We start from the raw sequence: 13,597 nt of genomic DNA on the forward strand, positions 1-13,597 counted from the left end.
TCTTACCAGAACCTCTTCCTTTTATTTTTCAAAAAAATCACAGGTTTGCCCAATCAACAAAAAATGAAGCAAAATTGTGGGGTTTGATTAAAGCACAAAGAAGATCTAATTTATAAACCCAACCCAAAAATTAACAGAGCTCTACTTCTCAGAAATCAATCTCCTCTGGGAAAAATCAAATGAATATATTGCTAGCCTTTTTCAGTACATGCAGAGTAATTATTATTTATGTACACTTCACCCAGGTTATGTAGGATTTGATATTTTGAAGACAATTCGGATCATCAAGCCAGGAAAAAATGGGTTTTCAAAAGATTACATCATGTAGGGCAACAGAAAGTTCAATCCAATGCTGTTGATGTCATCAATGGAGGAGTTCATCTGATTGGTATGAGAAAACTTTGGGAATTTCATGGGCAGTTGAGGATGAGGTATATGGCAAGTGCACCCTTGGTGCTTCCACTTCTGGCCCAGAAGTGGCTGGCGGCTGATCCAGATGGCCATGGGGGCAAATCTGCCGCCAATGCGCTGTGCCTCTGCAAGGAGGTCGATGTGTGGGCTGAAGTCAAAGCGGGCAAGGAGGGCGTAGGCACGTTTGGGCTGGTTACACCTGAGCAGGTTACTGATGTATGCCTTGATGATTCTGGTCTGTAGAGGGCTGGGGGAGAGTCCGGCAAGGATTAGTCTGGTGACTTTGCGCATGTTTCCCATCCCCCGGTCAATCTGTCCGCACACAGAAAAGAGGCAAGGGTAGAAATTGTGGGTTGGCTGGTCAAGCCGGATGAGATGCGCGAGGGCGTGTCTGTGGTTGTTGCGGCTGAGGGCGTGGAGGAGCAGGGCTTTGGTGCTGCCTGGGGTGGTGTTGCTGAGCGTGCTGAGTGCTGCTCCAGTGATCAATCAAAATGGACCCTCAACACTACCGCGCTTGCCATGCCAAATCAAGAAGACCCGGCCTGAGAGCCCCCTGGTGCCAATTTGTAGCATCCATCCCCAGCAGCCCGTCTCAAGGAGCTCATTGCAGGCCAATCCAGGAGGTATCAAGTTCCTTACAAAAGAGTGGATCTTTTTGATAAGTTTCATGCTTCTGCTTTTGTAGGGGTGATTTTGGTTTGTGCAGTGAGGGGGAAGAAGTGTCTGTGGGGATGGGGAATGGCTAGCCAAAGAGGAGGAGAGACAGGCAGCATACAGGCCAGAACAACATCAAGTGTTATGGTGATAAGGCATTGAGGCTATGTCAAGGGATTTGACTGGATACAAGGGACCTCGGATGTTTTTTTTGAACAACCACCCATACCATTCCCAACCATCCGAGCCATCACTAACCTCCACCTCAACCCAGAAACCATCATCGGCCGGCTGGGTGACCATGATGATGAGAGGAAGGAGACCAACAGGGTCCAACAGACTTGATCTCGACACCCTCACTCCCTTGTCTGACCAACAACCTCCTGGTCACGACCCTTTGCTGATGACCAGCAACAACGCCGGATGGCTGGTTTCAACGGGCAACAAGTGTACTCAATGGTGATTCATCATCAGAGGCCGAGAACTTGACTACCTGCCTGTTTGCAATTTGGTCCCAGTCCGGCTCTTCCAACTCCCACTCCTCATGGTTCTCCCGCTTGTAGTTGGCATGGTAGGGCCAAACTGTCTGGCGGGGAACACCCGGACCCGGTGGGACTGTCTTTGACCGGCTCAGAACAAGCTCCAGATTCAGCCACTCTTCCCTGTACGTTAACACTCTCCTCTTCAGCTGAGGCGCTTGGCGAGTGAAAAGATCCCGCGAAGGCAACTAGTACTGCTCCAGCGGATCTGTGAAAATTCCAGCCCTCAAATGAGTCTCCCCAACTCTCATAGTACAAAGCAAAATTGCCTACCTAGCCTCTTGCTGCATCAGTTGGGTATTAGAGATCATCGCCTGACATGCGCTGAGGCAGCCACAATAAGAGCAGATTATGGCTTAGTACGGCTTGAGAAGGCCAACAAGGATTTTGAAGGGTACAAGTAGGCCCAGACAGACTGTATTGGTCGGCGAGTGGGATCATTATGAAGATCTGTGTACTTGAACAACCACCCTGGCATGTACAAACTGGTGGTTCCATGGCGGTGGTGTTGTTGCCATGGTACATACTGTTGGTCGTGTTGTTGCTGTGGCTTTGGGGTTGTGAAAGCTCAAGACCCGCAGGTGGGACTTTGATATATAAGCTGAGCTCTGGCTGGTCTGTTTGTCCCCCAGGCACATCAGTTTTTGCTGTAATTCCAGCTGCTGGTGTGTCCCACGCTTCCCCACTGCTGCATATGCATTTGCACAGTCTGGAGGGTTAAAGAGCTGGCCCCCCATTATGCATTCTGCCATTGGCGCTGCAGGGGGCCTTCAACACATACTGTTTGACCCATCCAGTGAGTTGGGCGGCAGTATGGGGGCCTGGGTGCAGCAGCTTTGGCTGGTGTTGGGCTACGTTTCTGGTTGAGATTTTTGCCCATTTTAAATGCAATTTAGCCTGTCACATTATATGTAATTCCTGTATTTAGTTAGTGAGCAAACCCATTCTATTTTTTTGTACTTTATTGCCTTGTGGGGAAAACCCTGTCATTTTTTTGTGAATTTTTTCTATTGTAGGGGGAACCATTGAATTTTTTTTCCACAAAACTGTGGTTTTAATTATAGACTTGGATTATAAAAAGAAATTTTGAGACATTAATTTGGGTCAGCTCTTGACCATGAAATTCCCAAAATGAGGCAGCTACAGTCTCATGACTCTCAAAGTATCACCAAATTGGGCTTTTCTTTCTGTTTCTGCCACCACATCTCAACCAGGAATGGTGATTATTTGATGATATTGGTACCAGAATATTCATCCATTTCCACAGATTATTACGGTATACTGTGTTGTTCAATGTGATGAGATCATTCCCATTGCAGGTTGAGATACAGTGGCATAAACACCAAAAGATACCCAATTAGGCAATATTTTGAGACTAATCAGACTATGGCACCTCCTTTTGGGCATTTCCATACATGAAAGCTGTACCAAAATGGTCTTTGGAAATGGATGAATATTCTGGTCCCAATATCATGGAATAATTACCATTCGCAGTCGAGATAAATTAGTGGCAGAAACACAAAGAAAACCCCAATTTGGTGATATTTTAAGACTCATGAGAATGTAGCTGCCACATTTTGGGGTTTTGATCGTCAAGAGCTCACCCAAATTAATCTCTCAATATTTCTTATTATAATGGTATCAATCTTGTGAAAAAAATGTTAGCCCTGGTTCAGATACAGTGGCGACTATATCAGCTCCTTTTTGGGATTTCAATCCATGAAATCTATACCAAACTAATCTTTGGAAATGTATCAATATTCTGGTACCAATATCATGAAATGATCACCATTCCTGGTTGAGATATAGTGGCAGAAACACAAAGAAAAACCTAATTTGGTGATTTTTTGAGACCCATGAAACTGTAGCTGCCACATTTTGGGATTTTCATGGGCAAGAGCTGACCCAAATTAATCTCTCAACATGTCTTATCATAATTAGGGTGTTCAAAGTTTACTTGCATAAAATCATAAAACCATAAAATCATAAAATTCTAAGCTGAAAAAATATGTTGCACCCAAGCACTCAAATTAGAGCAACATTTCTAGAATGGTACATATGAAATCATCACTTGAAAGTTTTATGATTTTATGATTTTATGCATTGAAAATTTTATGATTTCAACTTTGAACACCCTTAATGTCATAAACATCATGAAATCATTCCCATTGCGGGGTTGAGATACAGTGGCAGAAACACCAAAAAATACCCAATTAGGCAATATTTTGTGACTAATCGGACTATAGCAGCTCCTTTTGGGTGTTTCCATACATGAAAGCTATACCAAAATAATCTTTGGAAATGGATGAATATTCTGGTCCCAATATCATGAAATAATCACCATTCCCGGTTGAGATATGGTGGCAGAAACAGAAAGAAAAGCCCAATTTGGTGATATTTTGAGACTCATGAGACTGTAACTGCCACATTTTGGGATTTTCATGGTCAAGAGCTGCCCCAAATTAATCTCTCAACAGGTCACATTATAATGATATAAATGTTAGCCCAGGTTCAGATACAGTGGCAGAAACACCAAAAAATACCCAATCAGGCAATATTTTGAGACCAATTAGACTATAGCAGCTCCTTTTTGGGATTTCAATCCATGAACTCTACACCAAAATAATCTTTGGAAATGTATCAATATTCTGGTACCAATATCATGAAATGATCATCATTCCTAGGCAAGATATAGTGGCAGAAACACAAAAAATGAGGCAATAGTTCGTGACTGATTAAATGGGGCTGCTACATTGGGAAATTTTCATTGGCAAAAAGCTTTCCTAAATTGATCTTTCAAATTTTCTCATCATTATGGTGCCAACATCATGAAGTCATCCCCATTGCTAGTTGAGATATAGTTGTAGAAACACAACAAAACCAACCAATTAGGCAATATTTCACACTGATCAGACTGTAACTGCAACATTTTGGGACTTTCATAGACCAAAAATTTCTCAAATTATTGTTCAGACTAGAGGCCAAGGCGGCTTTGCCGCTGCAAATCCCAGCTCCAGCTGCTCCATTCCCTACTTTCAGTCCCCCCCTTCAAATACAGGCCTTTAATTGACACAGCCACATATCAGCATTGTACAATAGAATTGAAAATGAAAAGGATATTTTAAATGGCCCCACTTGTCTGACACTGAGAAAAACTCCATGTGTCTACAACTGTAAAGTACATGTCACTACAGGCAGACAGCTGTTGCTTCTGCGCGCAGCGTCACCAAATTTTGGTGGCTGCAGTAACTGCGCAGGTGACAATGCATGCGGGAACGTCAGCTGTTTACCTGTAATTGGTCTTATAGCACAATGTTTAAACACTCCATGAGTAATTGACTCATGTACATGGAGTCATGAGTTCAATTTCCTGTCATTACATTACTAATAGGGGGTATCAAATATGACAAAATCCACCATTATTTAATTGACGGGTTTGAAAAAACCCACCATTTTTAAAACATGCTGGTCCTTCTTCTACTCCATTTTGGGAACCACTGGTGACAAATTTCATTTTTGGCTAATTGACTGATTTCCAATTGTGGATTTCTCATATTTGATACCCCCTAATGTAACTTTTATTTCCATGTACAATTATTATGTATTAAACTACATATTTAACACTCTTTTGAGTATGTAATTAACTTTATTTCACATTTATTACATAATGTCCATATAAGAGCAATTTACATACAAATAGAGAGATTACATAACTATTTATGTAAATCCCTCTCCTGAATTCCGTGATATTCTCCCTCCTTGGAGTTAAGGATCCCTCTAGGGCCTTGACTCAAAGGAGGATCTGGATCCTGTAATATAAAAGGGGGGGTCTTTCCTCTGGAGAGATCTTCCCCCCAGATTATCACACATACAAACCTGCCAACCTTACTTTAAACCATAAAAGTGAGTGGGGTTTTTATTATAATCTACTAACTCTTTTTCCCTTAAAGCTTTTCCTCCTTCATGTATTTCTCCCCTAGGTACAGGTGGGTGTTATAACACCTGTATCCTGAAAGACAAGTGCTTATTCTTGTGTAGCCAAGGTGCCAGGCTTGAGTAATTGCCACGTCCCCTTATTACATAAGGGTGCTAGCCCACCTGCTCTATAGCGTTGAGGCGTGGTTCATTCCTATCGGGGCTTAAGCTTATAGTAGGGCTTAATTTTCTGCTGGCTGCTATTCTAGCCACTACAGTGCGTATAAAAAACCCATCAACTCTGTGTCACCTAAGAGACCGGAGCTGACACCACTGGTATTAAACTCCAACTTGAGACAGATATTTCACCTCACTTCCTCCCTCTACCAACCCTTCTACAGTTTGCAATTATGGTTTCCAGGTTTATTGATGTAATACACTCAGTAACACTGCAATCTGAATCAGCAATCATAAGCAGCCCAGGAAAATAAGTCAAGTAATGCCCATTCAATTTGAGGGCCAAATTCTCCTCAGTTCCCCATTTTTGCCGTTCCAATCTCCAGCAGCCATTTCATTAGCCACCAGCAATGTGACTTATTGTGTCATTTTTGAATTCTACCTCTACATTCAAATCAGCATTCAATTCCCTCTTCATCAAAGGCCCCTCACCAGGAGAAAAAACAATGATCACTTGCCTGCAAATGACATCAAAAATTACAAGGGTCCCTTTGTACTTTGCTATGTCACTTCTGACAACTTTCATTCTTCTTTCCTGGTGGGCCCCTTGTGGAGACCTAGATAAGTTGAGAGTCTATGTCTTAGGCCCACAGGTGGCCACATGTTCCTTTGAGGGAGGCTTAGCATAAGGTATTATACCTCATCAAGTAGGCCAGGTATGCTGGGGACAATTCACAGAATTGGACTGGAGATATTTGGATGTCAGAAATGTATCACATTACACCTCATCAACTCTTAAAATCCCCACCCTCCATAATCTAATCACCTGTGCAAAATAAACCCAAACCCCAAGTTTTCTTTGTGGCTTGCTGCATTTCAAAATTGAATTTTCAAAGCAATCACATTTTCTGTCTATCATTCCAGGAAATGTTGAATACACCCTCCCCAAAAATTAGTGTTTTTAGCGCAAATCCATGTGAAGTGTGAACTTTGTTTCAGAGTCTGCATATTTATTGTTAGTGCAAATTCATGTGAAGTGTGAACTGTATTTAAGAGGCAGTGTGTTTGTTGTTGTGTTTAGTGCTAACCATGCCAAAGAACAATTTTATTGATACCTCATGAGTTCCTCAGAGGGAGATTAATTTAATTTCACCTAAATTGCACAGTCAACAATTTTTAAGGTAATCTAGTAATAGACCATTCTAATAATCTCACCAATTGGGAAACATTTTGCTTGACATTAAATTTCATTGTCATCAAATCCCAATCTTACCAAACAGTACTACAGATGAGAAACTCACACAAGCAATTAATTGATCACAAAACACACAGAACCCAACCAGTCAATAGATATCATAAGCAAAGTTGCATGTTCACCAGAAATTAAAGAACCATAAGCATCTTCTTTGAGATAATTCTGAGTGCCCCGCGTGCTTGATGGCAATTTTTGCAAGAGCTAGAAAGAGTGGAAGTCAAGAGCGGGTCAGAGGGTGGTGTTTGAGCCAAGCGGAAGCATGGTCTCAGTAAGCTCTGGATGGTTAGCATTGTTGTGGTTACAATGAGTGAAGTTTGAGGGTGGTTCAGTTTTCAGATGTGGAGTTTGTTGGTGTTGGCGATGCCCAGGGCCAGCCGGAGCTGAATACTTCCTATTCCTGGAAGAAGGTCTATACACTTGCTTTATCTTGCTTAGCGTCACCGTATTTGGGCCTAGAAAACTTTGAGGATTCAATTGCAATCTTGTGTGGCAAGAACAAAGCCGTCATGTGGTGTGTGTGAGAGAGAGAGGGTTTCAAGGGAGAAGAAAGACGGACCCGATGAGGAGGAGGAGGAGATTGCTGTGTAATCGGCGATGATCACCTTGTCCCTGAAGCGCAAACTGCGGCCGGACAGTGCAAAAAGGTTCTTGGTGGTGTTGGCGGACAGTTTGCTTGAGATTATCTGGGCGCTCTGAATGGGGTAAGACAGCTCTGGGCTTTGTTGATTGGCATGAGGATGAGCGCAAAGACGGCCATTGTGTTCCGGCTGAAGTCCTCCAGACATTGCTTCCTGATTGTGTGTGGACATTTGGCCTTCAAGATGTACATAGAGTTGATGTTCTTTTGAAGATACATGCAGACCAGATCAGTTTTGGGTGGGTGTTGGCAGATCAATAGACAAACAGAAAATGGTGTCTTACAGTCATCAGGAAGATCCCCACACAAACAAAGACCAGTGCAACGCCGCTGCTGACAATTTTCTGGGCCTGAAGCTGGCCCCCTCACTTGCCAGAATTTCCCACAAAACTTCCTGACAAGTTGGCTCTCTTCCGCGCAAGTTTTTGACCAAGTCCAGATCAGTCATTCCACTCCATGTCATAGGCTAGTATATATCTTCACCCAATTGTCTGCCAATCGCAGTGCCGCCCCATGTGTCAGCCGGGCCAATGACCGCAGTGGATCTGGCACTGTTAGTAGCCCCTCCGGCAGGCATTGGCACTGGAAAAAGTGCTGGAGGCAATAGCCCAGTTCACGTTGGGGAATTTTATGCCCCCAACTAAAATTGGTGTTGCCGATTGACAAAAAAGTAAGCTTAAAAAGCTGAAAAATGGCCGTGGGAGTCCGACTTTCAGCAAAAGCTGACATTAAACACACATGATTCTAATTAAAATCTTGCTGGTCAAAGCCCAACGTGAACTGGGCTAATAGAAGCAGTGCTGGAGGCACTAGAAACAGCACTGGTGGCACTATCAGCAGCCAGTGGCAGTTTAAGTCAGTATTTGTGTGCTCTGCCATCATCTGCCCACATTCTGGCAAGATTCTGCATACCTGTGATTGGAAAATCTTTTTATGATGAATTCCCTCGAACTAAATTAATCTCTATTGAGACACCAAGTCAAAAATATTTTCAACAGTTAAAGTTCTCCTGCTGATCCTTTTTACATGCTTACATCTCAAACTAAACATATGCAGCAAGAAACAAGATTTGACAGCACAAAAACAACCTCAAAATCATTATTCAATCCAATTTTCACTTCACTCCATGATCAAAGAGAGGAATTTCCAAAGAACTTGAATATTCATTGGGGAAAAAGATGTAGAAGGATTGAATTCCAATTAACAAAAAAACATAACTAGAACAAGAAATCAGAGCTAGTCCTCTACATCATTGTCATCAAGGCTTCCAGTTTCATCATCCTCATCTTCACTGCTTGTATCTTCTCTGGTGTTTTTTGTGCTTCTTGGAGGGAGGTTTGTCATTATTTGCACCTTGAGATTGGTATTTGAGTGAGATCCATCCTTTGCAGAGGGCGTGCAAGATTCTTTGGGAAAAGATTGCATTAATTGGTTGGCAGATCTCTTTTGTGTGGAAGTCTGCTGGATTGTGCTTGACGTTCAACTGAATGCTTGCAGTATTCAGCTCACGGATAGCATTCTTGCCTGGCCATGCACGGAAGTTTCTGCCACCAGCAGCATCTGAAAATTTAACAAGATAAGAGGACCAAGCTGTCACGGCTGTTATGGAGGGACAATAACTTACCAAGTAGGGTTTTGAGCTGCTTTCCAATACTTTTTTTGTTTGCACAAAGAGTTCCTGTTTGTTATACAAGATTGGAGGAGAAGCCTGTCAGTAGGTGATAGCATGCTGTGAGAGAAAAGTTTTCACACCGGTGCAATACTTCACAGCAACCTTAAGTATTTTTGGCTGGCTTTTTGTTCTTTGCTTTTGTTTCTTTGTTTGCTTTTATGGCTACTGGCTCTCACCCTCACCAACAATTTCATTGACAACAGCCATCCCGGCAACGTAAGTGTGAAATTTTTGGATTGGATTGCCTCCTTTCACAAGCACTGCAAGGAACGCTTGCCCGAGATCAGTACCACCTTGAATGAATAAGTTGCTGGATGAGCAAGCCAACGCAATGACCAGCATTCCTTGGATTTTGTGGCAGGCTGCAAGTTCGTTCATCTGTGTGGTTGGGACAACAACCTTGTTAGCCTTGATCTTGAATGACAATGAAAAATACTCACTTTTTGGATGGTCTTCTTCACCCACTTCCTCACAAAAGCAATGCTCTTCTTGCTTGAGGCAAGGTTCAGCGCAGTTTTTGCCACATGTGCTTGTTGGACAGTCCGGATTGTACTGTTCAATACCTCTACTGGCATGTTACCTCAAAGTGTTTTAATGAAATCAAAATCCTTGTACCTCAGCTTGGTTTTGGCGTCAAGGGCTTTCCATGCTTGAGCAACGTCTTGGCCCTTTTGCTTGACTGGAATATCCTCTGAAGATATGGATTAACCCATCCTGCCAACAAAAAAAGTGTGAAACAGACAATCTTACTCTGACCAAAGATTTCCCTGGCCTTGGGATCTAACCAACAAAACTTGTTATAATTGGTGGTTCCTTGCGTCCAAACAACTTGACCGAGGTGCATATAAAAGAGCGTGGCGTGTATCTGATTCTTGATTGCAAGTATGTGGAGCTGCGCTGGAACTCGTAATAGAGGTTGGCTACCTCCACCTTCAGGTATGCTGGAAGTCGCTTGACCTTTGTGTGGAGCGCCTCTTTTTCGCGCAGGGCATCAAGCTCCATCTCCGCAATTTCCTCCATTAGCTCTCCAGAAAGTGTGTCAAGATGTACTTCAGCATCCTCCGCATCTTCAGTTCTGTTCACAGCTTGATCGGCTTCCCCATCATGGCCGATTGGTGTTAAGATGGGGTTGTCAAGATTCAGGTTGCTATCTTCTTGTGTCATCAGGGGATTAAAGCTGAGGTCTTGAATATTGAATGTGGAATTGGTGCTGTTGGTAAGATTTCTGCCAGTGCATGCTGCAAGCTTGGGATTAATAATGTCTTCTGAGGAGGATTTTTGTCTAGCTGGGCTGCTGCTTGAGAGCGTGGGGCGAGCTGCTGTAGAATTTGGGATTGATAGTTGACATTCATTGTTAGGTGAGTAGCCATGTGAGACAAGTGTTGAGGTTGAGTGATACATAGTCTGTTGAAGTGCAGGGACGAAGATCTGTAAAAAAAAGAGGTGACATGCGAATAAATCCAGTGTGCAAGGCTTGGAGGTTGGGAGGTCAGGGAAGTTGAAAATCTAGGCCGGAGGGAGGCCTCTAGCCTAGCTTGTGTGTGTGCGTGCGCTAGGCTACAAGACCTGCTTTACAATTGAACTTAGCTAAGCTCCTTAATCGGAGGCGCGGAACTTAGCTAAGCTAGCTTTACAATGTCCTCAGGTGAGGACAAGTGAGGACCTGTGAGTCCCACCAACTTTTTTGCTTGACTTGTGCCCCTCCATGCGGCTTGGCTCCCGCTTGTACATATATGCTTTGGGGAGAGTTTATAGGGACTGGTCAGGTGCCCCGCCTGCTTGGCCTGTGCTTGCGGGGCGCAAGCACCCTCCCGCCAGGGAGATGCTTTGCACCTCCTCGGACACAAGGTCCAAGACAATTGACCTGAACTGATCTGAACTGATACCTCTCCTCCATTGACTCCCAACTCAACATTTTCGACAAAATCCACCAGAATCAACAGCTTGGACAAACAACACCAATGGAACCCTTGTCTTTGGCTACAGTCCCTGCAAACGGTATGATCCATCTCTCTGTTTCCAAAGGAAAACAACACCAACCCTCTCACTGATGCACCCTATGCCCTTTTTTTGGTAACTGACCAACCAACAAACCAGAATCCTATAAACCTCCCGGTCTGAGCTTGCTGGCGGGGGATTTGGGATCAGCAAATGTAAGGCCTCATCTACACCCACACACACAATCTCACTAAAAAAGGTTGAGACTGCATATAAAAAAAGAAAAGAAGAAAATGCAAACTGCTGATTGATTGAATCTGGAAAAACAGGCACAAGTAGACAGTGCATCAATGCCTTACATTGTTTCCAGGTTGAACATTCCAAAATCAAGACTGAATTCCAGAAAGAGGTTCTTGAATTACAGAAAAAGTATGCCCTCAAGTATCAACCACTATACAGAAAACATTTCCAAATCACTATGGGGAAAATCAAGCCTTCAGATTCTGAGAATGCGGCTGGTATCAAAGCTGCCAAAAATGAACCACACCTGTCTTGCCTTCCCTTCATTGTTCAAAAAAAATTCTGAAGCTCTGGGCATACCAGAATTTTGGCTTACTGTTCTTTGCAATTCTCCTGGGCTGTCCCACCTGATCACCAACCAAGACTGAGCTGCTCTGGAATATTGAGAAGATACCCGTTTCTCTTAGCTGGACGGGAAACCGGGCTTCAAGCTGACGTTCTACTTTGGTCAAGGCGCCAAGAAGTTTTTTGAAAACACCTTCCTCAAAAAAACCTACTACTATCAAGATAAAGTCAATTACACGGGCAAATTTGTTTACGATAGGGTTGAAGGTACCAAGATCAAATGGAAAGATCGTCAAGATGAACTTGTTCCCTCCAATTCATTTTTCACATTCTTCAGCCCCCTTAGCCTACCCTTAGCAGACAATGATCTCGTGAAGGAAGACCAAGAGTCAATCAAAGAGTGTTTTTAGCTTGATTGTCAGATCAGCAAAGATCTGAAAGACCAGGTAAGAGAAAGAAAAACATTTTGCATGGCAAGCCTTTCATCTACTGACAATTACTGTCACTTTCATCCCTCATTCACCCAGATCATCCCCAGCACCCCCCACTTTTCACTGGCAAAGCTCTCCTGTTTCACGACAAGGAAGATGAAGAAGGTGTAAGTGGAACTGGTTGCCTATTTTTTTTGCTGTAGGATAGATAGGCTCTCATACTCACTGGTTACTTGGAACTGTAGGAATGACATGGACCACGTAGTTAATGCGACTTGGATAGACCTAATTTAGATGAAGTTTCCAACTGTTTTTGTTCCTGGTTGTTTTCTTTCATCTCATTCATCTCAATCTTAGGCATAAGCCTTGCCTCTTGGCGGTGCTTGCGGGCTTTGTTTGAGCTTAGCACAAGTCCCTTGCCTGCCGGGGGGCGTGGCGCAAAGCGCCTTGCACCTCCCTCTCTGTGAGACAGACACCCTGCGGGACTGCCTCACTGGGAGGCTTTGTTACGCTCATTGAAACTCCGGATTGCAATTGTTCTGAGGTTACCCCGGGCAAACCGGGGTCATGACGGGCATACAGGTTGCACAGTCCTGCATGTCACATAAAAAATTCCCACGCCCTGTGTCATGCATCATTTGCAGGACTGGCTTTCATATATGCAAGCTGTAGCTGACAGGTCTGTGAAAGCCTCTGCACAGTCACTGTGCATGTGACATGTTGGAGATGTGAGCTGCATGTCATGATCCGGACAGGTTGTCATGTATATGTGACAGGACCTGCATGTCCTGACATGCATACAGGACCATGCAACCTGTACAGCTCTCATGACCCAGATTTGCCCGGGGTGGGTGTGCCTCCACCTTTGTCTGGTGTTTCTTGTGTGTCTGGTCACTCACAAGGAATGCAACTACACAGCGGACGCACTTTTCAGGTTTTTTGCTGAAAAACCTTTGAAGTGAAGGTTTTCATTTGGAGGACCTTCAAAGTCGCGGTCCTTTGGATGATCTTTGAAGAAAATCCAATGATTTTCCAAAGGTGGGGCAAAAACTTCAAATGGCATTTGAAGGTGACAGAAATATCCGTCCTTCACCGGGTTGGACCAGATAGAACCTCATTTTCTGACATCTCACTCTACTCCAAATTCCATTGGGAGGAAGGACCCTCCCCTCCCAATATTTTTTGGAGGACCTTTGAATGTCAACCCCTTTGATGGATCTTCAGAGGCGGAGCCCTCCCCTCCAATTATTTTTGGAGGGCCTTTGAATGTCAACCCCTTTGATTGGATCTTTGGAGGCAGAGCCCTCTCTTCCAATTATTTTTTGGAGGGCCTTTGGAGGACCTTTGAATGTCAACCCCTTTGATGGATCTTTGGAGGTGAGT

At 43.7% G+C, this 13,597-nt stretch overlaps 3 protein-coding genes across 3 annotated transcripts; 1 reads left to right on the forward strand and 2 right to left on the reverse strand.

Moving 5' to 3' along the window:
• Positions 1-315: 315 nt before the first annotated feature.
• On the reverse strand, positions 316-711 carry PtA15_3A422 (uncharacterized protein; the record flags this gene model as incomplete). The annotated part of the gene is made up of 2 exons (XM_053167389.1): positions 316-352; positions 449-711. 2 exons carry the CDS (start codon positions 709-711, stop codon positions 316-318), a joined length of 300 nt encoding a protein of 99 aa, XP_053018610.1.
• A 9,329-nt stretch (positions 712-10,040) lies between these two features.
• On the reverse strand, positions 10,041-10,661 carry PtA15_3A423 (uncharacterized protein; the record flags this gene model as incomplete). The annotated part of the gene is made up of 1 exon (XM_053167390.1): positions 10,041-10,661. One exon carries the CDS (start codon positions 10,659-10,661, stop codon positions 10,041-10,043), a length of 621 nt encoding a protein of 206 aa, XP_053018611.1.
• A 1,015-nt stretch (positions 10,662-11,676) lies between these two features.
• On the forward strand, positions 11,677-12,465 carry PtA15_3A424 (uncharacterized protein; the record flags this gene model as incomplete). Its single annotated transcript, XM_053167391.1, has 4 exons — positions 11,677-11,716; positions 11,952-12,074; positions 12,311-12,381; positions 12,460-12,465. 4 exons carry the CDS (start codon positions 11,677-11,679, stop codon positions 12,463-12,465), a joined length of 240 nt encoding a protein of 79 aa, XP_053018612.1.
• Positions 12,466-13,597: the final 1,132 nt, after the last annotated feature.

This window comes from Puccinia triticina, chromosome 3A (assembly GCF_026914185.1).
Source record: "Puccinia triticina chromosome 3A, complete sequence".
NCBI classification, from domain to species: Eukaryota; Fungi; Basidiomycota; class Pucciniomycetes; order Pucciniales; family Pucciniaceae; genus Puccinia; species Puccinia triticina.